This window comes from Chenopodium quinoa, unplaced genomic scaffold (genome assembly GCF_001683475.1).
Source record: "Chenopodium quinoa cultivar QQ74 unplaced genomic scaffold, ASM168347v1, whole genome shotgun sequence".
Classification (NCBI taxonomy): domain Eukaryota; kingdom Viridiplantae; phylum Streptophyta; class Magnoliopsida; order Caryophyllales; family Amaranthaceae; genus Chenopodium; species Chenopodium quinoa.
Window position 1 is genome coordinate 1,045,653 of NW_018742733.1, and position 26,851 is coordinate 1,072,503.

Genomic DNA, 26,851 nt, shown 5'->3' on the forward strand with positions numbered 1-26,851 from the left:
GAGACTGTTCCGAAATGGGAAGCAGGTGAAAGGAGATGATGAGGTCATTGATTCATCAGAGGATGAGTACGCCAATGTCGATGATGTAGACAGTGATCCTCCTACATTCACGGCTAAAATTACTAAGCCGTACTTACGAGCTGGGAGACTTGTAAGACACTTTTATTACGTTTGATAGTTAATTGATTAATATTATCTAATTAATACAGCTTTGCTAGTAATGTATATATTATGTAACTCCTCTTATGTTACTAATACGTATACTAAATTTTCTGTATGTACCTGTGACATTCGCAAGAGAGAACATGAATGGATTTATGGACTGCACAAATGTCCAAATGATAATGGGGAGACAAATTTGGAACGCCGTTTTGCATTTAAAGTATGATGCAAAACAAACATTGTGCTATGTTTCCTCCATAGGGGTGTGCGGGAGATGATTGAGTGCAACTTCGTTCAGCCCGGGCAAACTCTCACGGTGGAGTATTATGGGGACGTCATCCCACCACTTCTGTTCATTACTCCTAATTTGTAATGGGTTTTTTTTTATGATTCTACAACCCAATTATTCAAACCAAATAAATTCGGGGTTGCTGGTTTTTATTGTAATCCAAGTTTTTTTTTTCAGGTTGTTAGAAACAATACCATATCATCTACCTAATCAGACTATGTGTTCGCCACATTGTACTTAATTGGAGACATCATTTTGTTCTGTTTTGCTGTACTCTAATTCTTACAACCTTATCACATATTTTTAAGTTGTACCCGGGTCCTTTTAAATTTTTTATTTGGTGTTTTCAATCCACACATTAACTTACCATGAATCCATGTCAAGCATAAACTTAATTTCCATTGCAATCCAATTTATCTACCATCAATATACTAATGACCTGATACATTGAAAGTGTTTCCCTTTATTGAAACTCTTACAATGCATCTGTGTTGTTTTTTTTTCTAAATTGAATAACCTAATTGCCACTTGATACCGTAATTACTTGTTAATAGCTCCACGTAAAAATCAATATTGTAGTCTTTCACTTTTTTAATTAGGTTGTTACAAGTAACATTGGTACGATTGTACCTCAGTGTTACTCAATTACGTTACCTGAATATGTGACACTTATTTTGCACATATTTGAAATACATTATACCCTAATTCTAATGAACAAAATGAATTCAAATAACATTTTGTTGTAGTCGACCCCTTTATTCATCTACCTTAACTTACAATTTAATTCCTTGTACTTTTTATTCATGGTTTTTTTTAACTTTTATTACTGTAATAGAATTTTTTACTCCACAACTTTTTAATGGAATTGCTATACTTGATTTCTAAATTTTCAGTATTTTTTTTAGTCTATGATGACGAGGGTTTTACCTTACAATGTCTGTTCATTATGAGAGTCAATTAGTTCATGGTCACATCTCACGTATTTTTACCTTTTATTTATTACAAACATACGACTCGTATAATATTTAGCTACTACGTACTTATTTTTCTACTCGAAATAAATTCCATGTTAATACATTTATAGTTCTACCATTTAACTTGGGTTGCATTTCTCCAATGTGGCATTGTTGCACGTATGCAGGCCGTTGATTATCGAAATATCGGTACACAAGAGTCAACTTTACTGACAAAACTGCAGCTCCCCCCATTGACTTTTACCGTCTTAGACATGCAATTACATCATCCAGCTCACAACTAACATTTAACTTGAAGGGCAAGGAAGCTAATAAAGTGGTGGCTGCGACACGAACGTGTCTATGCAGCACTAACATTACGTCGCAATACAAGTACATAATATTTGGAAAACTTGTAAATGACATTCAAATTGAACCACGTTAAGTTTTAACTTGATTGGTCTTGCGTATTCTAATTAATTTGTAATGTATTTTGTGTTGCAAGTTTGGATAATTTCGCTTTAATAAGGAATATGTATTTTATTAACATATTTAACCATGAAAAATAAATCTGCGTGTTAAATATTTATTAAGATATTTCACCATTGAATACTAAAAGCAATATTACCAATTTAGTTGTTGATGGTTTCATGATAAAATTTTATAATTAAATAATCATTGAATACTAACAGCAATTTTACCAATTTTGGGAGATTAAACAACGTGAACTATGAACTAAATAATCATTAATATAGTATGATAGAAAACTTTCAAAGGACCGCTGTGTACAATTGTAAAATACTTAGACTTATAATAATAGTACGTAGTTTGTGCGAAAGTAATAAAGTTTATAAACCTAGAATGTTTGAAGGATAGTAGCTCTACTTTGTTCTCCACATCGATCAAGTGGTAGTGTATCTTGTGTACTAAGTTAAGCAGCGAGCCGTGCGTAGCAAGACACCTCCACAATAAAAGGTCATACGTGAGCCTCAACCTCATAATTGCACTACATTTATTCTAGTTATTTTAAACACATTAGCAATGGCTTCCCAAACAAGCGTGACCTCCGCAACTGCAACGCATATCAAATGCAACCATGGTGTCTTTGCAAGGCTATCAACCGTTCGTAGGGGTAGCAACTTAGGCAAACGTTTTTTCGGATGTCCTTATTGGAAGGTAACATCTATATGTTCTAATGAATTGGATTGCTATATAAAATTAATTCTAAATTACCCTTTTTTTTGAACTACTTTCAGGAACCGAACAAGGATTGTAGGTTTTTCATGTGGGAGGATGCTACAATTGGAGAAAACCAGGGTGGTGATGACAAGATCAATCAACTCACTACAATCATTGAAGCTTTACGGGAAGAAAATTCTGAAATACGAATTGAATTACAAAGATTAATTAAATTAAATGAGTCTTTGTGTAACCATAACATGACATTATCGACTAGGAACAACAACGTATTAGTAGTTCTACTTGTTTCCGTAGTACTTTACTGTTTGTTCCTCGTGTAATCCGAGATATAATTCTGTTGTATTAGTATTTAAAATATTTAAATATGTCATAAAGAGTACTTTTGTGGAATAGTCTGAAAAATTTATAAGCATAACAAAGACTAAGGGAATACCAATAAAATTACAATAAATATACACAATTACTAATACCATACTATTTTTTAAAGCTTATCATTCATAACAAGTTCATTACAGTAGATGACCATTACTTAAAGTTAAAAAAAATTACATAATGCTAGAAATTTTCTTTAAAATATAAATAAAACTTAACGACTACATAGTGATAACGAACATTCATCATGACAAAGGGAAATAAATTTATTAAATATATTCCTTGATAACAAAAGGATTGACTTGGTTGACTGAGAATAACGTAGACCTCTTAGCCTTGCTACAACCCCTTGTCCTATTAAAATAGTGGACGCCTCGCAGTTGGGTGACCCTGTTCAAAGAAATACGAGTTAGAGTACGTGACTTCAAATAAAAATGCTAATACAATTAAAATGACGTAAACAATTTGAAGAGTTATAACTAATTCAAACTACCTTGAAAAACACATCGGCTCTCACAAAATCTGATTAGATGATTCTTTGGTCAATGGCGATAGTTTCATTGTTCCATAAAGTGACCACACCACCACAAATCCCCTCGGGTGGGAAAAACAAAACACTATATTTACCAGGAAGAGATGTAACAAGATGTTGCACGTTCTCCAAACTCTGTCGAGCCACAAGCATGACTACAACACTAGGATGGTAGCGGTCATAAAGTTGTTGGAAATTAGCAACAAGAGAAGGTCTGGCTAGACTTCTTACATTCCAACAACATACATATGTGTCTTTAGGCATGGGTATACATGGCCGTCTGACCGCATGTACAACAGTTGCACCCTGAAAGGGAGTAAAATCAACCTTATGATAACCGGGAACAATATTAGTTTCTGTTTCGAAACCCACCCACAACTTCAACACATGAGGGAAGAGCGGAAGTTTGATAACTTGGAATGCATCTGTGTACGTACCAATACACAAGCGGATTCCGGTGGGTTCTAGTGTCACAACTTGCTCGTTTAAGTTGATCACAGGCTTAGGATCAAGCACATGCATCACAGGGACAAGGTTATTTGGGTTGAAACTTTGGCCTAGACACCATCTCAAGAATACATGAAATTCACTTTTTAAGGGATAAATGTCATAGTAATTAGGAAGATGTGCAGGGAATATTACACCGTCACCCCCAACCTTGCGCATGAGTAGATTGTTTAGTAGACTTTGGTTAGGACTAGAGGGATTTAGTATTAAAGAAGCTATAGTCTCACGAGAGACAATAGTGAAATTGTTTGGTTTGGCTGGATCTTTCACTAAGTACTCAACTTTAGTAAAGTCCATCTCCGAAACAAGGCCGGATGGAGGAGAAAAAAACAATATGGCTAAAGTACCGGTTTGGGTGCGCGCGCGTCTTGCCATTGTTGGAAGACAACTTTTTAGGTTTGGAGTGAGGGGGCTACTGGTGAAAAATAATACTGCGTGCTCCCCATTTTATAGTGGAACTAAAGTCATTTTAACTTGGGCAGGAAGTTTCCCAAATCCTGATAACACAAGGTCTTCGTTAGTAAGCCACGTAGTCCTAAATTTGACTACATTTGTAGTTCTAAAATTTGATAATTATTGGAATTTAATGACGAAAACAATATCGAAGTAGTTAGGCTAATGTGTCCTCCCATCTAATTAATTTTTTAAAAGTTTTTATTATAAAATCAAAGTCATACAACCCTTCAAAAAAATAAAATAAAAAAAAAAACCAAAAATCAAAGTCATACAAAATTTATAGTACCTAATGAAAGTTTTGTAGTATAAAATCAACATGAATCACTAAAGCAATTAATAAACATAACTATATTAATTGAACCTTAAGTGCATCTAACATCATATTAATAATCATATGAAACTCTAGTACATCCAAAGGACTGTTGATTATAATTAAAATTAAAGTCAAATGCATTATAAAAACATACGTGAATCATATGTGTGTTTAATCTCTAATGTTAGCTCAAATGAATTTTTGTACATAAACATGTGTGTCAAGTGAAATGAAAATCAAACGCTATCAAATTAGGTTTTTTAGTATCACATCAAAGTCCCTTAAATAACGCAAATATTTTAAATTATGATTTAACTTCACACACACATCCACCCAAACCTTAGGGATGACTCATAATCAATTCATAGGGAATTACATCAATTTAAAATCTAACACGTTTAAACAAAGTTTGTTTGTGAATCACATACAGAATAAGTGCATTCACAATCATAAAAATATTCATAATGGAACTACAATAATTCAAACGGCGGTTGGATCTGAATTAAATTACAGACAAGTACTATACACTAAACAAAATTGACACATATGTTTGTATGCTGAAATAAACTAAGCTGAACTTAACTAAACATAACTACAACAAACTGAATTGAACTAAACTAAACTTAACTGAACTGTGCTGAACTAGACTGCCCCACTTAACTAAACTGAACAAAAATGAATATTTTATAACTTAACGAAAGTAGGACCTGAACTAGACTGAAGTGAACTGAACTAAGCTACCCTCAACTTAACTGAACTTAACTTAATTTCAACGTCAGAGAACATGCCCTTAATCAGTACAATGAAATGGAATGACATTAACATATCACTATTGATGATCCAAAATCAATTCAAATGCATTGACGTAACGAATTCCATCAAATTAGAATACAAAATATATTTTTTAAAATGAATGTAAAATGCACTCAAACGTAAGTTATTAAAATGAAACTAATTGACTCAAAGTCACATAAATGTAAACATGTAACCGACAAATGCATATGGGTCTAAGGACTTTGGTGGTACGACTTAAGAAAATATATATCCCATAACGCCATGTCCTCATACGTTGAAATTTAGTTCATTTCTGTTCGAATCACTTCCATTCATAGTTTATTTTCATCTTCCCTCATTTAACTGTAGTTCCGTTCAACTACTAACTAGCTTTTGTTGTAAAAACTAAGTGCAGTTAAGTTTAGTTCAGTTCGGTTGCGTTCTTCGGTCGACTCATTTTAGTTCAGTTCACCTTGAGTTCAGCCAATGAGAACAGACCCTCAGTTTATTCCCTAGTAGTTATTAATGATTTTGTCGTAGAATAACATTATTGAACTTTTCAAAATTAATATAAAATATCGTTTAGAGTTATTATCACAGAATCAATTCAAGCAAGAAGTTACTCACATAGCTCTAAATAGTTCATAGCCTACTCTATAGCTTGGATCAGAGTTAGGGTAGTATTTTCGGTTTACGGTATGGATTAGAGCCAAAACCAAATGAAATCGAATTAATTCGGTTTTCGAAATCTCAATCCGAATCCAAATGCTGATTCGATCCAATCCTATCCAAACCGAATTATTTCGGTTTTTCAAATTAGTATCCAATCCAAACCAAAATTCATTCCCTTCTTTTGCAACATTCAAACCCGAAACTCGAAAGTCACCAAGAAAATTAACTACATTCTTTGTGAGAGATTAAGATTTTGAGAAAGGAGATTATACAATTATGTTTATTTTGTTTGGGTCAAAATTCGTTTTGTATTTCGGCTTTTCGCTTTTTAAACCCCTAACCGAATCCAATCCGTATTCTATAAATTTTGTTATTTTTCTATCCGATCCAATCCGCATTAAAATAAAATTCCTAACCGAATTAGTACGTTTTTCTGTTTGGTTTTCATTTCGGTTTGATTTTCATCTGAATTACATTCACCCCTAATCATAGTAGTACAGCTTAGATCTCTCATTTTATTCACTAAGATGACGTTATTTCGTGGCGTTTTCAAGGTCAAGGGAAAAAAGGATATAATAAATAATTACCTACACTTATTGTTACTTATTTTTTCACCCTTGCACAACAAATCTCCTCGTGGTCCATTCAATTTAAGAAAACAAGTCTTTAATATTAATTCCCACAAAAAAATTATTTCATAATTGAATAAAGACTAAAAACCTTACTAATAAATATTTATTACAGGGTTAAGTTGTAAAACTAATTGTTTAAGGGGATTCATGTGGACATGCATTTTACATTAACACTTACATATATAAAATTATATACCACAATTTACATTACCATATCAGAGTACATTACTATAACATAAGTTGCACTATAATATTTCAAATATTTAACCATCAATATCATTAATATTATCAGTTTGCACTTTATTATTTTTTTCACCATTTTCATTTTTTACCTTAATAAGGCCTAAACTAACTACTGTCTGTATTCAATCAGATTTTTCGTTGTTCAGGACTTGACGTATTCAGTCAAGTTGGGCCAAGCCCAACAAAAGTAACCGCTAATATAGTTCCATTCCAAAGAAATGTCTAACTTGTATTTTGGACCACAGTGCAGCCCACATAAAATCATTTAACCCGAATCTTATAAAAAAATTTAAATTTTTTTTCAATAACCATAACCCACACACGACCTGGAGAATAATATTAAACATACACTTTGCCTAAACATAAGCACATAAAACTTCAATCACACCATGTCTAATGGTTTAAATCCTGTCTATGGGGAAAATCTGCTTCTTCATCCTTGGTGGGAATTAAGTTGGAGTACACAAACATAGAACTCCCACGGTTAGAACGCAAGTCAACACGCCTCCTTCTTTCCCTAGTACATACCACCTGTTTGGAGACGTCCTACATCACAGAATCAAACGTGCATTCAACATTTTTATAAGACAAATGTTGTATTACTACATTTCGATGTTCATAAGTACTGATCAATATGAACAAGATTAAAAATAACTCACATGATACAGATGATAGTCTGGGGGGGCGACTGTGTCCCGCGCTTGTCTAGGATGTCTTTCCCCATAGGCCGCGTCTAAAAACTATAGAATCAATATCGGACCATTAACTATGAGAAGACCCCATTCTAAAGGTAATGTACAACAAAAGACTCTATAACACAAACTAATTTAAGATAATTAAAGGTTATGTACAACTTACCCCTAACTTGCCATAATCCCTTGAATTGAATCGGTCACGTTTGGAGGCAATACCTATCTGCTTCATATCCCAAGCCTTTAATCTTGGATAAGTTCCCCAATTCATAGGCTCCCAATTCAGTCGGTCTAGGTAGAACAACTTCAAAAGAGGTTTAACATATCGTTACTTGTTTTGTAGCTCAAAAATTCAAGCATAATAGATAACAAAATAATAGTGTGAAAGTACTTACAACAACAAAAATAGAGCATCCACCACATCTTCCTGTGAAACCACTAGCATAAAAGCGTCTAGCAAAGCTGGATACATTGTCCATTAATTTTGCAAGGACCAACTCACACCAATCATAGTCAGTACTATCCACGGCACAAACAATAGCAGGTAACAAGTCATGTGGTAGTCTTGTCTTAAATTCTTCTTCTTGGTCAGCCTCAAAATGTGCCTCCAACTTATCCATCATTGCAACAGTAACCGGAATGCCTACTGAAGTGTAAGACCGGCCCATTTCAGTAGCTGGTTTGGTCTTCCATGTCCTACCATATTTCACTAATAATCTTTGTACTTTTTCTCCTACCTCATCGGACATTTCTTTTGTAGAAGGTACTACCTTTGTTCCGCAAGGTATTCCTAAAACCCAACGAACTTGATTTTTAGACAACGGAAATAGGCGTCCATCTGTGCCGATTAACAGCCTACTTATTGGATCAATTCGTGTCATCAGCCAATAAGCTAATTGTCGTGGTAAATGCATACCCTTAGCTAAATGGAGCAATCCTCCAAAGCCCATTTCCCCTACCCATCTTGTTTTCCTTTCATCAAATTTTTGACATATCCTTCTAAATGACTCTACTCTACAGTTCATATTCGGAGGCTGGAATTTAATTAAAAAAATGTTATTCCTTGTGAGCAATAGAATAGTAACAATATCATTGTAATTGGCAATATAAATTACTGTAAGAGTATGTCTGACTAACCCGACGAATGGATTTAGAATACTCCCGTATCACCAGCCTTCTAGCTTTAACATACCCACCAAGACTTAACGCATTATCCTTCGTGTTTGGGACCCAGCTCAAATACACTTTCAACAAAAACATTTAATTATACAATTTAAAAACAACTTAAGTAAATTATTAACTTAGGAGCATGTGATTTTATTATGACACATAAGAAGCATAACTCACATGCAAATAAGTAGGACGCATGCATATAATTAGAACTAGCAGTATCAGTAGTTCAACCAAAAACATTCAATTTACTCCAATTTTGAAGTCAAATTTCTGGGGCCAAATCTCCACTATTATAGTCCAATTTTAAACACATGCATTTACTTAGCATTTCTGCAGCCATATTTCCACTATTGTAGTCCATTTTACAATTATCTATTAAATTTCCAGAATTATAGTCCAGTTCACATTAATCGATTAACTTTCCCACAATTATAGTCCAATTCACATTAATCGATAAACTTTCCACAATTTTAGTCCAATTAACATCGCGAAATACGATTTACAAGCTGAAAGGTTGAATCCCAAAAACCAAAAGAAATTAAAATTGGAATTAACAGTATGAACTGACTTAGCATTCATCGTCGTCGGCGTATTCAGATGCAAGGCTTTTCATACTCGATTTGGGCTCAACTTCGTAGTCAGGTTGTGCCAAATGTAAACGGAATCCCGATTCTGGTTTCATGGATGCGGGCCTTCAACGTTTCCCCAAACCGGTGAAAGCCATTGATACTGTTTACAATTCAACTCAGAGACGGACAGAGTAAATTCGTCAAATTCAACTCACAGACGGAGAGAGTAATTTCGTCAAGATGTGTACTATTCTGTGTCTCCGTTATGATTTACAAAACCCTAAGACAATCCCAACGACGTTAGACACGGATGGGAGAACGGCGTAGAGTCCATGTCAGTGTGTAGGTGGACGTATGTACATGTCAACATGCATTAGTGGACTTGGAAAAGACGAGGATACCCCTTAGTAATGTGGGCGAAAAGACAAAAACACCCTTAGATGTACAAGTTACAGCAATCATAAAGATAAACTGGGAATTACCGGTGAAAAAATATACAGTATGAGAAATACAAGTGTCATGTATGTACTAATATTGAATAAACTTTTCTACTTCAAAGACCACTATTTTTTGTGTTTCAATGTTTTGCCGCATTCCGATTTCCACATTTGAATTCAAAAAATAATTTCAAACCAAATTCAAGTTACCAAACACTATCTACCTTGATTAAACTAAACAAATTCCAAATTAATATGGGGTTGAAGTTGAATTGAGTCCATGTCTCCCAGCATATTCATGGTATGTATTTCTAAACTTTTCATTCGATTTTAGTGACCAAACAACCCTACAACACAATACTATAATACAACGAATATATATACTACCTCCGTTACATATTATTTGCAACGATTTGACATAAAGTAGAGAGGAAAAATGTTTAATCGTTGCACATAATATATAACGGAGGTAGTATATTCAAGTATTTCGTTACAAGTTTTGTTGATTCATAAGTATATTCAATAAAAAGCAATATGGAGTATGAAAATTTGTCTTAAGATCATAATCTGACGATAATTGACTTTTTTCTCTGACGTTGACCTCTATGTGACTTAAAAAATGACACATTTTCTTTTTTTGAACTAAATGTGTATATAAAAAAAATTGACTCAAATTTTACATGCATATATTTTTAGACGTAATGCGCACAATTTCGTTTTTTCCAAGAATACTCAAATAAAAAAAAAATCAATTATTATAAAAATCAATTATGCACATTTAGTGAAAATAATATGCATGATTAGTAAAAAAAACTTATGTATCTTTCATCCTTCTCATTTTAAGAAAATTCTTATTTGATCCCTACCCTATATAATATAAGATATAAAACTACCGAGAAAGAATGAAGATCAAAATACCCAAAATACCCATAAGCTCAAAACGAACATTACTATTTCTTCCCGCTTTAGACTTAAGTTTAACTCCCTTATTATTTACCAAACTACCCTCATTATTAACTTCCAAATCAGCTCCTACCAACAAATGGTATCGACCAGACGTCCACAATAGTCTCTTGTACCTATACTTTGTTAGCAACTCCACCCTAAAAACCACCTGAGACGACACCACGGTATCATTTTCCCATTTTACCCCTCTAACATCAATACTCCCCGTACGATTAGTACTCATAGAATGACTCTTAGAATTACGTAAGAAGAAGGGGCGAAAATTAGCATCTCCGATTTCAATAGGGAAGCTATGGATGTTACGTTTATAAAAGAACGTAAGTTTAAGAGCGTCGTAGTAAATTCCTAAGAGGATAGATTTTTTGTTTTTGACCTTAAGATCAAAATGGATAGTGTTGTTGGTTTGAAGGGTGGAATTTGTGGGTTTTTCTTGGAGGGCGAAAACCGTAAATTCTTCTATGGAGCAGATAGGTATTATACGTCGATTAAAATAAAAGTAGAGTAAAACTATAATGCTAATGAAGATGAAGCTGCCAATACTTCCTCTACCTATTTCCATTGGTTTTCAAGTCAAGCTTAGAGGACGAATAGCGTTATAAGCTTATAACTTTGACTTGAAAAAAGAGATAGAAAATTGTAATGGCATGTATGTATTTCTAGCCTTTTGTTCTTCTGACTTTATAGTATGATGATTGATGAATTGATGACACCACCCTTTTCGTAATTAGAAAATAAGTTAAATAAAACAATAGTATATAAGTAAGGAGTATCATTTTTACTTGGATCTTGAAAAGAGGAATTAAAAAGTCTTTCTCTAACTTAACTCTTACTTATTATAAAATATGAGTGTATTTAATCATTATTTTTTTTAAGAAATTAATTTATAACTATGTACATCAATTGATAACTCATTTTATTACGCACCATAGTTTATTACTCTTGTGTAATACCTAGCTTTGGTTCATTGATTTTTATTTTTTTTTGAATAGTGGTTCATTGATTAATAGTGACAATCTGACAAATAATTTTGCATTGACTCTATTCGTCTTGTCAAAATGTCAACTGTGCAATATTTTGTGTAAGAAGTGTATAAATATAATGGTTATAGCTTATAGAACATAGATAGTTGTGTGCTTAAAAATTTTAAATAATGCAATTTGTAAATATGGAGTAGTCAATGACTTAAAGGTCACACTGTCGCATATATGGAGATTACCAATCCGTCTAAAAACAGTGTTATTTTTAAAATAAAAAACTCTTGGATATAGGGCATGTTTTGATTTACTGAAGTGAACTGAATATTTTATGAGAGAAGGAAAATAGGAACTGAAGTGAAAATAAGTCAAAGAGAACAGACCCATAGTTTTAGGGATGGAATAATAATATAACGTTCAACGTTATTTGAAATCTTTAAACCCAATAAGGTTTTACACAAATTCTTAATCAAGGCGGACTTTCATAAAGTTATTGTAAAACATGTTAAAGTTTGTAAATGTATTTAAAGTTACCATTATATACTACAAAAAATTACAAATTTTCTAACATAAATGTTACCCTTAAATACACTTATTGTATTAGCCTCCATAGCATGTATCCATTAGAAATTACTTGTTAAAATATACTCAAACTCATTACAAATTAAAAATTACACTATAAGGAATTAAAGTTTCCACAAAAATTGTTAAAATTACCCTAAGATTGATTGTCTTACGTACAATAATAAATTAACATAAGTCCTCTTTATACAAGACTTCTTGATAATTATTAATTTAAAGAGGTAAAAAAGAAACTTTTAACAAAACCTTGAATTTAAAGAAACCTTCCTTATCGAAGGAGGCAGGAAAGGAACGCCCTCATCCCATTTCCTACCAGAAATGGTAAGAGCGGATAGCAACATTAACCACATTAGCTACAATAAGAAGGAACGTGACCCTCCAACCCCACGAGGGAGAAGTTTACAAAAATATATTTAGTAGACTTCATTTCAAAAAGACAGAAGAATTTTGTCAATAAAGCATAACAAACTATTATCTACATCATGATTTATCAGGTAACTTTTATTAAATTTGGAATAACTTTTGATCATTTTAGGATAATTTTACAATGAATATTAATTATTGTAGTACACGAATGTTTTAAAAAGTGTGTGCTATAAAATTAGTATTGCTTCTTAGTAATATTTTATCTTAAAGCTCTCAGCATCTTTATAAGGTAGTTTTTTTATAAAATTTGAAGTATGTAAGATACTTTTTAACAGATTTGTTGACAATTTTATTCGCCATAAAAAAAAAAGGAACAGAAAGGAAGTAAAGAACAAACAATCACAAGTGTAAACAAAAAATAATTAATTAATAAATTTGGCAAAAAATAAATTAGAAAAAAGGGTGTAAAACATTAAAAACAATCTAGAAAATTGTACTCATATGTAAAATTAAACGTATAAAATTAGAAAATCATTACAAAATTATACGAATTACATTGATCTACTCGTGTTTTTGTCCGTAGAAACACAAAATAAACATATCACCAAGTACTACTCGTAGATAAAAGGTGAGCTTTAGGCATCCTGCTTGCAAAACAACAAACGGATGCGCAAGCTAGCCCACTGATGAAGTCACATAACAATTGCATCAATGAGACGAAATTCACCAAAACACTGTGATTCAGAATGAATCTTCTACATCATATTTGGAGCAGATAGAAACGTGGAGTTTGATTTGACCATGATAAATGAAAGGATGAAGTTCAAGTTGAAGAAAATGAAATGTTGAATCTTTCTTCCAAATAAGAAGGAATAGATGACCTTGTATATGAAGAAAGTGTACATTATTGGGCTCAATCAGAGGAGCATACTCTGCACCAATCAAACCCACACTAGCACAAGATTTTCTCGAAATTTTCTTAAGAGTCAAGTCAGAAATGTATATACAACCTTTATCCCACCATACAAAACTCTCATCAACTACAAACGCCTTTGGTTTCGAGCAAATTAGTTTTTCCACCTCTATTGAAAACATAAAAGTTGAAGTCTTATAAGGCACATAAATAAGCTTATTTTTTTCTATGTGTGCTGCACATAAACTAAACTCTTTCAAGTTCACACCCGGTGGACAAGGCATAGACTCCCATTCTTGCCAATTCTCCACCGATGCATCCTCAACAACGTCGCCTAATGGCAAGGAAGAGTAGGGAGATGTCATATACAAAGGCGAGACAGAACCAATGAAAATTAAACGATTGCCAACAACAAAGGGAAATGGGTTGCATCTTTCTATAGTCAAGTCGGGACAACGTTCCCAATTACTACCTCTTATTCGAGTATTGATCCGCCACACAAGTTTACTCCCACGGGCAGGGGAACCACACAAGTAAATATAGGGTGAAACCGCAGCACATGTCAAACATTGATTAAATAGCATTATAGGATCGCCTGGTTCACCCTCAATAAACCTACAGAGCTCAATCGACATCTTTTGTTTCTTATAGTTATCATCACCAGTGGAATTTAACAAAGTGCGATACCAAATGAAATTCTCCTTAACGGGATTATAAAAACGTAAAAATACCTCCTTAGATGAAGGAATATTACTAGAACACGACGCCATATTTGTTGTTGAACAATATACGAAGTAGCACACTGATGCCCTGCAACAACAAAAGTTACTGTATGTTAAAATCACTTTACTGTCAAATAATCATTTTACTGTCAACAATCAATTAAAATCACGAGTAATTAAAAATTGGATTAGAAGATTCTAAAGAGGAGCAGTAGAAACTAAACCTGGGCACGGGCCGGGTTGGCCCGCGTGCCGTGCGCAGCCCGGCACGGCCCGAAGTCAAGCACGGCACGGCACGATGTTCAACTTCCGTGCCACGGACACGGTTGAGAATTCCCAGGCACGGCCCGGCACGAGCACGGGCATGGCCCGCCGTGCTGGCCCGCAGGCACGGCCCGCGAGCCAACGGCTATAAAACGGCTAGTTTTTTGCCAAAAATTCTATAAATACTCACCTCCATTTCATTCCCAAATCACAAAATCACAATCTCTTCTTCTTATCTCTTATATTCTCTAAATCTCTAATAATCCTTATTTTCTTAAATTCTCTAATTATTCTCTTAAATTCTCTAATTATTTTCCTAATATCGGAAAAAATTAAAAAGTTCGTAATCGTAATTAGTGGAGCGTTGAAGCACGGTTGTAAGATTTAAACTAATCTTAAATTTATTATTGTTTTATTGTTATTATTAGAATAATCTTGTTTAATTATTATTGTTGTTAATTGTTATTGTTGTTGTTATAATTGTTGTTATTAATTATTATTATTGTTACAATTGTTGTTATTATTTATTTTTGTTGTTATTGTTATTGTTATAGTTGTTGTTATTAATTAATATTATTGATATTTTTATTGTTAAAATTGTTGTTATTAATTATTATTATTATAGTAAACCACTTTTTATTAAAAAATTAATTGTTAATTATGGCATCGAACAACCCATCATCTAGGTCTAGGGGGAAAGGCCGACTTATCCGTAGTAGTAGTTCTAGGGAACCACCAAATACAACGAGCCCCCAAATTACGAGTCAAACCAATGACCCCATTTACTTCCCCCCGGGCTATGAGCCATATAATATGTCGGGATTTCCAGCACCACCACTAAACCAATTTCCACTACCACCATACCAATTTCCACCTAATTATATCGGTAATCAACAAAACTATTGTTCTAGCCAAGGTAGCCAAGAAAGTACCCGAATTCCCTCCGGTTCTACCCCTTCTACTGCCACTCCCACTAGTCCCACTACTAACCATCACACACATCATGAATGGTTAACCGAAACTGAGATGCTACTTTTGAAAAACCGAAGGAGTGAGGTATGACGTTATTTTGTCCTAAGTAAAGATGGTGAACAATGGGCAAAATGTAAAACATGTAATAGTGTATTCACGGCAGTTACCAAAAACGGGACGGGACACTTATCTAGACACATGAAAGCTTGTGCAAAACCAGCTAGTGATCCAACCCAGCCCAAAATTTCCCAATTCCATCCATACGGCTTTACATACAACTATGAGAGGGATAGGGATGAACTAGGAAAAATGATAGTACACGCCGAACAACCTTTTCTTTTCTCGGAAAGTGACGCATTCAACACCTACATTAACAAAGCACTACAACCCCAACATAAAAGAATCTCTAGGAAAACCGTTCGTTCCGCCGCAATGAAAAATTTCCTAGAGTACAAAGTCCGGTTACAAGCCGAATTGAGTAACCTTAACTGTAGAGTATCTTTAACAGCCGATTCTTGGGATAGTGGTTATAAATATCACTATTTATGTGTGACTTGCCATTGGGTAGATGATCAATGGATGTTACAAAAAAGAATAATACATTTCAAAATGCTGGAATACCCACACACCGGCATTAACATTGCTCACCATTTAATGCAAGCAATAGACGAATACAACCTTCGAGATAAAATGATGTCTATGACTTTTGATAATGCAACCTCTATGACATACACAGCTAATCTTATCAAACAAAACTTAACCGATGTACTATTAGACGGTGAAGCTCTTCATACTAGATGTGTTTGCCATGTACTTAACTTATGTGTACAGGATGGAGTTCGGGCAATTGGCCCATACTACAGCAAAATCAGAGATGCTATTATGTCTATTAATAGCTCTAACATGAGATACCAAGAATGGAAGAGTTTTCTAAAACAACAAAAGATAAGGGTAATAAAAATTAGAACCGATTGCCCAACTAGGTGGAATTCCACCTATGACATGTTAACAAAGGCAATTGAGTACAAGGGCCCGTTAACATTATTTTACAACCAAAAATTTCCACAAAATGCTTTGTATGATGATGATTGGAAAAACTGTGAAAGATATATGCAATTTTTACAGTTATTATATAACATGACGTATTGTTTTTCTACTATTTACAATCCTTGTGCTCAAAACTTTCTTTCTAATGCATGCTTACTCGCCCAACTTTTCGCTGATCATCGCGATCAAAGTGATTATGATCAGTATCTTCCAGCAATGGAAAAAAAGTGGCGTAAATATTATAGTGAGATTCCTTTGATTTATATTTTTGCTTCCATATTAGATCCTAGGCAAAAGTATGAAAACACATTTATGTTAGTTGCCATTTACTTTCAATGCATGTTTCTTGACGATGATGTAGAAAACTATAAGACTAATGTGAAGGATCAGTTTTTTGCTTTATATAGAGTCTATGAAGCCAAATATGGCACCGTTCCTCGCTCAGGGCCTTCCCAACCATCCAAAAACGTAAGTAAGAAGGCCAAACATTTATTTTCACAAGCTACTAACTTGATTTCAAGGTTTTCAGGTGATTCATCAATCAGGAGAACGCAAAGCGACGTCTCGGAGTTGCAGATGTACCTGAGTTACGACTTCACCAAAGGCATGGACGACGATGAGATAAACAGCCTCGACCTCCTTGCATGGTGGAAACAACAAAGCTCGAAGCATCCAACTTTGGCGGCAATGGCACGAGACATTCTTGCTATCCAAGTTTCCTCCGTCGCCTCCGAACGAGCTTTCAGCGCATCCGGAAGGGTTTTAGACGATAGAAGAACAAGTCTAAAACCCGAAACACTAGAAATGTGCGTGTGTTTCAAAGATTGGTTGGATGCGGAAAATATAAACCCATAAACCCCCCCCCCAAAAAAAAAAAAACCAGAAAATAGGAATTAATTTAATAAAATACTCACAAACTGAAAAAAGCCAGAAACACAAAATTATAAAAAAAAATTGATAAAAACACAAAATCCCCGGAAAAAATAAAAAAAACAACCCAAAAAACTCAAAATAAAAAACCAAAAATCACATGCATGTACCCAGATAAATCGATTAATTAAACCCAAAATTAATCCCAGAAAAAATGAGAAAATTGAAATAAAATACAAAACCGATTAAATTAGGATAATTATACCCAGAAAAATCGAGAAAACTCGAATTAAAATCCAATAATCGATTAAATAAACCCAGAAAAATCGATTTAAATCCAAAATCAAACCCAAAATTAAATCCAACAAAATCGATTAAAAGCGAATTAAACCTATAAATTAAATCCTAACCTCGAATAAATTATACCCAGAAATGAAATGGTCGAACTTGTGGTGGTGGTGGCGGTTTTGCGGCAGTGATGATGTGGTGGTGGTGGGCTTTGCGGCGGTGGTCGAATTTGTGGCGGTGGTCGAATTTGTGGTGGGCTTTTGCGGTGGTGGTCGAAGAGAGAGAGAGGAGATCGAAGAAGGGAGCACGAGAAGAGATCGAAGAAGGGAGCACGAGAGGAGATGAGAGGAGAGGAGAGAGAAGGGAGAGAGGAGAGAGAGGGAGATCAGGGGAAATGAAATGAAGGAGGCGGAGAGAGAAGTTAGGGTTTGATGTTTATAAAGATGAACCGATTTTTTTTAAACCTTTTTCCACCGGTTCAAAACCGGTGGGATTAACATTTTCCCCACCGGTTCGGTTTGAACCAGTGGCAATACTCTACTCTTAAAACCCCGCCTATTTTCCCCCTTTTTTCCCACCGGTTCTTAAGAACCGTGCCCATAACTCGGTGCCAATTACCATTTTTCTACTATTGTTAATTGGTTATTACCGATCAGAGGATTAGGGTAGTGGTATCAAAGTGTTAGTAATTGGAGGCAAGAGGGAAGATAATGGTGAAGTACCAACGACATAATTGCCCATCACACTAATGGTGATCTGTTCTCATTGATTGAAATGAGCTGAACTGAACTAAACTTATTAGAGATGAACATAACTGAACTTAACTGAAAATAATCGTATAAGAACAGGCCCAAAATATTGAAGGATTTGATCAATTTTTTTTTTGCTGCACATTTTGATCATTTTTATGACGATATTTAACACCCTTCCTTTTTATATGGCCATATGAACTAGAAGCGTTGATTGGTACGGAGAGTCCGAGAGTATCAAGTATCAACCCCTTAGGGCCTGTTCTCTTACGTTGAAATTCAGTTCAGTTCAGTTCAGTTCAACTCAGCTCAATTCAATTCAGTTCAGTTCAATTCAGCTCCTAATTTCTTTCTCTTATAAAATATTCATTTCAGTTCAGTTCAATTCAGCTCCTAATTTCTTTCTCTTATAAAATATTCATTTCAGTTCAGTTCAGCTCAATTCAGTCCAGTTTAGTTCAGTTCAGCTGAGTTCAGTCAATGAGAACAGACCCTTAATAACTACCCCATCATCTACCAATAAATCAATTTAAAAAGGAAGTCACGTTGACAATTTATACTGTACAATTATTATTGTTAATCTACCAGACTACCACCCAAACAAAATCGAACCATTTTCCTTTCTTCGTTCTCTCTCCTAAAACTAGCCTAAAAACCAATGTCTTTAAGTGATTGCTGTTGGAAATGCATATACAACTGCACAACATTAGCCATAACCGCTGTATGAATCTGGCTTATCCAATTTAAAACCTCAAGCCCCACTTTATCCACTGAGCGATTTGACGTCTTTGCCCTCGAGGTATTTACCAATAATACCACTCGTAACAACAACACTATTCACTACGACTTGAAACTCAAAAACAAGGGTTCAAATGTCAATAAGGGAATTTATTACGATGTCCTCGATCTTACCTTTTATTACAAACCCAATTTTAACGGCGTTTTGATTGGAAATGCCACTTTTGCCCCTTTCTACCAAGGCCGTCGAAAGGCTACCCACCGTGTTGGGGATATTGTGCCTAAAGGGGTACGATGGGAAAATGATACCATGCCCGCGGTGTTTAGAGTGGAGCTAGCGACCGCGGTGAGGTACAAGAGCATGTTTTGGAAGACCAAAAGACACCATTTGGTAATGGGAGTTGACTTGAAAGTCAATGAGCAAGGCAATCTAGTTAAGGGAAAGGACAATAAAGGAATAAAACTTATCAATATACCTATACTAAAGGCGAAATCAGAAATGACACTTGTCATAACCTGGTTAAAAATTTTCCCTCCAAAAGATGTTTTTTTTTTATTTTATTTTATTTTTTATCCCAAAGCTTCTTAGAGAAGTATTTAATTTAATACTTTACAATAATATTTCTTTTCTATTTGGCAAGTATATTCATTTTTACACATTCAACAAAGATTTATTTATTTATTTATTTATTTTATGACGGGAACAAAGGCATATAATACAACAATGTAATCTTATCTATAACTTTGTAATGTAATCCATAGTTATTTTCATTAGTCGTTCATGCATTTCTTCTTCCGTTTTCTTTAATGATTTAAAAAATCGTAATTACAGAACTTTCATCCTATTTTGCAATTTGATATTATTTTTCTACAGTAAAATAATTGTATTAAATTAATGAAAATATTGAAATTACCGTGCATGGCACGGGAACTAACCTAGTTAGCTCTAAAGGTGAAAAGAATAACAAGGGCTGTTTAGAAGTGGTGGGCTTTTTGAGTATTTTGATTTTCATTCATTCTTTGTAATACTTGGATGATTTACATTTTTTATTTTAGCTCTAGAGTAGTACCGTATTTTGGGTAATTTAAATTTTTACTTATTCAAATTATTCGTAGTTGTATTAGTCAATTTTTTGCATTATTTGTTTGGTTGAGCAAAATCATTGATTAGAGTTAAATTGTTTTATGAAATTAGTTGTATTTGAAATGATATGATTAATGATTATTTTTCTATAAATAAATAATTTTTTTTTGAAACAACCCTCCAAGGGGACTTAAATTGATAAATCATTGTTTGCAACATCTAAGATCTGAGTCGGGAAATTATTATTCCACACTCTTCGACCAAATTCCCAAGGTTGGAAATGAGCCAAATTGTGCGCTACCCTATTCCCGGTTCTTTTAACAAAAGACCAAATAACATCAATAAAATTAGAACATAAATCAAGGATGTCTTCAACAATGAGATGAAACGAACTCGAACCAGTTGACCTCCCACGCAGAGCTTCGATCACACCCAAGCAGTCACTCTCCACCATGACACGGGTTAAGCCTTCCTCCCTTGCCATCTTTAACCCCATACAAATAGCTTTTGCCTCAGCAGTTTAGTGTCCCATTTCTCCGCTCCCTACAGCACCCCACAACACCGAATCGACCCACCACTGTCCCTGATTACAGCCCCCAAACCCGAGCCAACAGACCCCAACACCCCAGCTTCCACATTAACTTTGCAATAAGCAAAAGGGGGAGGACTCCACTGCACAGCGTGGCTGCTGCCAGCCCCAGCACTGCTTTTAACTGCCCCCCTTCACGAGCCTCCTTTGCAATTTTCTCAGCATAAGCAATAACACTCACAGGATCAAAATCATCCCCTCCCATAACCCACTTATTTCTCGCACCCAACACAAGGTAATGAGCTCTTCAAACTCATCCCCTTCCAATTTCTCAATGCAAAAATTCCACCAATCAACCACATTACAATAAGTATGAGAAATAAGCGAAGAGAACTTACTTTTGCTCCATATAGCTCGAGCTAAATTGCAATCCTTCAAAGCATGAACAACAGACTCCGGCTCCCTGCTGCAGACCCCACAAGTGGGATCATAATCATGAACACGTCGATGAATGCCCTCCCTAGTAGGAAGAGCCTTTTGACAGGCCCTCCAACCGAACACCTTAACCCGAGGCAAAACATTCAAGCTCCAAATTCTATTCCAAAAGTGACGTTCATTCAAAGACTCCTCCTCTTCATCCTTCCAATTATCATCAAAGATTGCCCTATAAGCCGATCTCACCGAATAAACACCATCCTTCTCCAAGTCCCAACAAACACAATCAACTGGCATTCTATGACTCAATGGAATGCTCAAAATTCTATCCCTTTCGAAAGGGAGAAAGGTATGTGAAATCACATCCGACTTCCAAGAATGAGAATAGATATCAATAAGCTCACTTACCTTCATATCCACCTCGGCATTGCCTCTATGAGAAATAATACGATGCGATTGAGTACCCGGAACCCAAGGATCGGACCACACCCGGATACTTTCCCCATTATCCACACGCCATTGCATACCCCTCATTACCACCCATCTAGCCTCGCAAATACCCCGCCAAGTGTAACTCGGAAGAGAGCCCAAATTTGCTTCCACAAAGCTTGAGTTTGGGTAGTATCGAGCCTTATACAATTGCTCCAAAAGGCTGCCCGGGGACATAAGTAATCTCCAAGCTTGCTTCCCTAAAAGAGCCCAATTAAAAAGCTTAAAATCTCGAAACCCAAACCCCCCTTCATTTTTAGTCCGGCACAACTTCATCCAAGCAAGCCAATGAATTTTCCTTTCTCCTTGCTTTTTACCCCACCAAAATTGAGCTACCAACGATCTTAACTCTTCAAAAAAAGAGGATGGAAACTTAAAAACACTCATCGCGTAGGTAGGGAGAGATTGGGCCACTGCCTTAATCATAACCTCCTTACCCGCCTTTGAAAGAACCATCCCCTTCCAACCTTGCAATTTCTTCCACAACTTCTCCTTCACCCCCTTCGTAATAACCTTCTTTGATCTCCCCACAACCGTCGAAAGTCCTAGATACTTATCATGGATATCCACCAAACGAACACCAAAGCCATCTGCAATCTCAATTCTCCTATCCTCACGAACCCCTTTGCTAAAAGAAACAGTAGTCTTATCGAAGTTAATTTTTTGCCCCGATGCAAGCTCATGTTTCCAAAACCCCTTTAATCACCTTCACATCTTGTAAAGACGCCTTCGAAAAACTAATACAATCATATGCAAACAGTAAGTGATTAACAGAAGGAGCCGTAGGGGCAATGCAAATACCATGGAGACTACCATTTTCCTCCGCACTCCGAAGGAGATGAGAGAAAACTTCAGCACACAGAATAAACAGATCAGATCACCCTGGCGAATACCCCTATGAGGAATAAATTCCTCCGTCGGCCTACCATTGACAAGCACCGAGAAAGAAAGCCACATCGAAACCAAATTTTTCAAGAACTGCTTCCAAAAAATCTCACTCAATCCTATAATAAGCTTTTGACATATCGAGCTTCAAAGCCATACAACCCTCCTTAATATTCAAATTCTTCATGTGGTGAAAAATTTCAAAGGCCACCAAAATATTATCAGTAATCAGTCTACCCGGAGTAAAAGCACTCTGATTAACTGCAATAATTTTGTCTAAAAATAATTTCAATCTATTCGCCAAGACCTTTGAAACCAATTTATAGATCACATTACACAGAGAGAGATAGGCCTAAAATCCGACATACAATCAGCATCATTTTTTTCGGGATGAGTGCAATAAACGTCTTATTATTTAAGAAAGCAGGAATATGATCACCACGCAGAATAGCCAACACAGAATTTGAGACCGAAGGTTGAAAAAACAAAGGACACATACCATCAGGGCCCGGGGCTTTAATAGGATGCATTTGACTAAGAGCAGTTTTCACCTCCTCCGTAGTATACTCAGCTCTGAGGATCGCATTCATATCACTAGCTAGTGACGGGTTGCTAACCCAAATTCTCCTTATCATATCCATATTTTGGAAGCTGGCCTAAATGGCTAATAGCTTATCACCTTTTGATAAATATTACTACTCCTACTACTTTAATAATGAAAAAGTTTAAAATCACCAGTAGAAAAAATGCTATTTGTAACTAACAAAAACAGGCTTTTTGTAACCAACATTGGGGGTTACAACTACTGGGGTTACAAATAGTCCAATCATTTGTAACGGATATTGTTGGTTACAAATATGTACCTATTTGTAACGGACATATCAATTGTTAGTTACAAATGCTTGTTTTCGAAAATTAAAAAAAATACCTAGCAAAAATGCTAGGTTAAGACGTCCTAGTTGAACTTGAACCCAAATCCGAAAATACCCTGCCCATGACCCAAACCCACCAACACTACCCCAACCACGACACTATCCCACATCACCAGGCCCCAACCTCGAGAGGTCGTGACCCACACCACCAGCCACCCACTACAAATCGTACCCCTTCTCCGATCCCCTCCCATGACCGCCACAAAAACCACCAATAAACACCAAACGCCACCATCAAACACACATAAACAACAAACTATCATACAATAACAAAACATTAAAATTATACACAAATATTAAGTAATTAATACACAATTATCTAAAAAATTGAACAAAAAATTCAATAATTAATCAAAATTATACATAAAAATCCAAAAATTCGAAAGGAATAAAAATTATACAATTATCTATAAATTATATATTAAAATTGCAATTTCATACAAAAGTAATAATTACAATTAGAAATTTAAACTAAACAACCTAGATCTAATGTCTAATCTAAATGAAAATAAGATAGATCTAAAAACAAAAAACCTTGGGTTGACAATAGAGGCTTGCGTTGTAGGTTGATGCTTGGTTGTTAAGCGCCGTGAGCACGGTTGTTCGTTGACGGTGGATATATATTCGTGGGTTGACAGTATGTGAAGCTTGGTTACGTTGTTGATGAAACAATACATGGGCGGTGCGCGGTTTGTGCTTGATGATTCTTGTGGATAGATTCTCGTGGAAGAATAATTGCTAAGAGATCGGTTCGTTTAGAGAAAGAGGAAAGAGTAAGGAGGATAGAGAAATTCAAGAGGAAAAAGGAATGAAGGAAGAGTGAAATAGGGGAAGAGGATAGAGAGAATCGAGAGGAAAGAGAAAGATGAGAAGGGAGGAAGAGAGAGAATAGAGATCACAAAGAAGAGGGGGTGGCGGCTATAGAAGGGAGGAGGAGAGAGAATAGTCGTGTTTAGGGTTAGGGAAAAAATAATGGGCTTTGGACGGTTATAGAAAAATATCCTAGCTAATTGTAACTAAGGATGTTAATGGGGTGGGGCGGGGCGGATGTTGGCCTTCCCATCCCCATCCCCACCTAATATTTTCATTCACATCCCCATCTCCAACGGCGGGTCCAATTTTCATCCCCATCCCCGCCCCACCGGGTACAACTCCAAAACCATCCCCGCCCCACCCCCACTTGGATATCCATCCCCACCAAAGACCCGCCTAATCCCCACCCAAGATCCACCTAATATCCGTATCTCAAATACACAATCTTACATAATTAATACGAATTATAAAATAAACATTCTATACACATTTTTGTATTATAATATAAGTGTCGTACAAAGTATTATAATTAATATTGTATTTCATGTAATTATTTTATAAATAGAATAAAAGTATGTAATTTTGCTTTAAAAAAAATATATAGATGTGGGTATGAGGTGGGGATGGGGCGGGTACAACTTAAAATCCACCCCCGCCCCCATCACCCATGGCGGGTATGGTTTTTATCCCCATCCCCGCCAAACCGAGACCCATCCCCGCCCCATTGGGGCGGGGATGGGGCGGGTCTCCTACTTGACCCGCCCCACTGACATCCCTAATTGTAACCGACTATATATTGTCCGTTACAAATTGAATATATTTGTAACCAACATTATGTTGTCCGTTACAAATAATATGTATTTGTAACCAACATTATGTTGTCCGTTACAAATAATATGTATTTGTAACCAACACTATGTTGTCCGTTACAAATAGGATGTATTTGTAACCAACATTAGCTAATGTTGGTTACAAATATAGTACTTGTAACTAATAAAAAATTGTTGGTTACAATAGGGCGTTACAAATAGCATTTTTTTCTACTAGTGAATAAAATTGAGATGAATTAGCCAATATTAACTTAGAAAAAAACTCCTTTTATCAAGCTGGTAAGATTTGGCATAAGATAATACTCATAGCAATTATTGATTTAATATAATTCCATGATGTACCGTGTACGCCCATTATTTGACATGACCATTTTGAACTAAATAGTTGCACAAAAAAAAATTTAAAGTAGGAACTTCTGTCAATAAAATTCATTAACACAATGCTACGTATGTATGTCCTTATTGGACTTGATCCTCTTGCAAGATAACCCATCTTATAAACACTTTATAACATGTGAAGCCATAAGCCCATAAACGATTATTGAATGCTGTATACTTGTATAGTACAGTTGTACGTATGACCTGTATGATTGTATCCCATTAGAGTTAATTTAGTCAAATTCTTTCTTTCTTTTTTTTTTTTTTTTTTTAATTTCAATGCCGATGAGAATGATTAATCTCAGTTCACATTTGGGATATTTTTTAAAATAGATATCGTAGTAATAAACATTTTTTTTTGGAAAAATTAGAAAAAATAATCCCAACTTTCATCAATTTTCATAGAATAATCCCAACTTTGAATTATAGTGGAATAATCCGAAAATCCGAACTTTGGGGGTAGTTCTTTTTCTTCAATCCTAAACCGGTCAACAAAAGTCAATGACCTGATATTACAGGTTATATGCCACGTGTCAAAATGCAATTGGTCCAAAAAAAGAAAAATAAAAAAAAAACCAGCAAACCCTTATCCCCCCTTCCTGACCCCCGTAACCCCCCCCACCATCACCACCACCACCTGCCACCGTCGACCGCATCAACCTCTCCCTTCCCCAGCCCCAACCGTGCGCCTCTTTCACCCCAAACCCCAGGTGCCGGTGTCGTGACCCACCTCCACCCCCAATCCCCTCCTTTCCCGATTTGGTTTTCGGCCCTCCATAACCGGAAATCTCTTTAAACCCCCTCCATCCATTCGAAACACCCTCAAAACCCCTCCCCCACTCCCGAAAACCCCCAACAACCACCTCCTCACCGTCGAAAACCCTCTCCAACCATTCGAAACACCGTCGAAACACCCTTAAAGCGAATTGGATGGAAGTTTTCAAGGGTTTTTATAGGTGGTTGCGTGGGGATTCGGGGAGGGGACTGTGGCTAAGGGGAACGCCGGAGCGGCGAGTCTAGTGGTGGGGGAAGGACGAAGGTTCGGCAAC

At 35.6% G+C, this 26,851-nt stretch overlaps 1 protein-coding gene and 1 pseudogene across 1 annotated transcript; one reads left to right on the top strand and one right to left on the bottom strand.

The window, feature by feature from the left end:
* Positions 1–10,446: 10,446 nt before the first annotated feature.
* LOC110723489 (protein NDR1-like) lies at positions 10,447–11,501 on the bottom strand. Its single transcript, XM_021902845.1, has one exon. The coding sequence runs from the start codon at positions 11,499–11,501 to the stop codon at positions 10,866–10,868; it is 636 nt and encodes a 211-aa protein (XP_021758537.1). The 3' UTR covers positions 10,447–10,865.
* A 7,846-nt stretch (positions 11,502–19,347) lies between these two features.
* LOC110723490 lies at positions 19,348–20,187 on the top strand (annotated as a pseudogene).
* Positions 20,188–26,851: the final 6,664 nt, after the last annotated feature.

What these genes read in the sequence shown, in the direction of transcription:
- LOC110723489 (XM_021902845.1), bottom strand. Translation starts at nt 11,501, where the DNA reads ATGGAAATAGGTAGAGGAAGTATTGGCAGCTTCATCTTCATTAGCATT.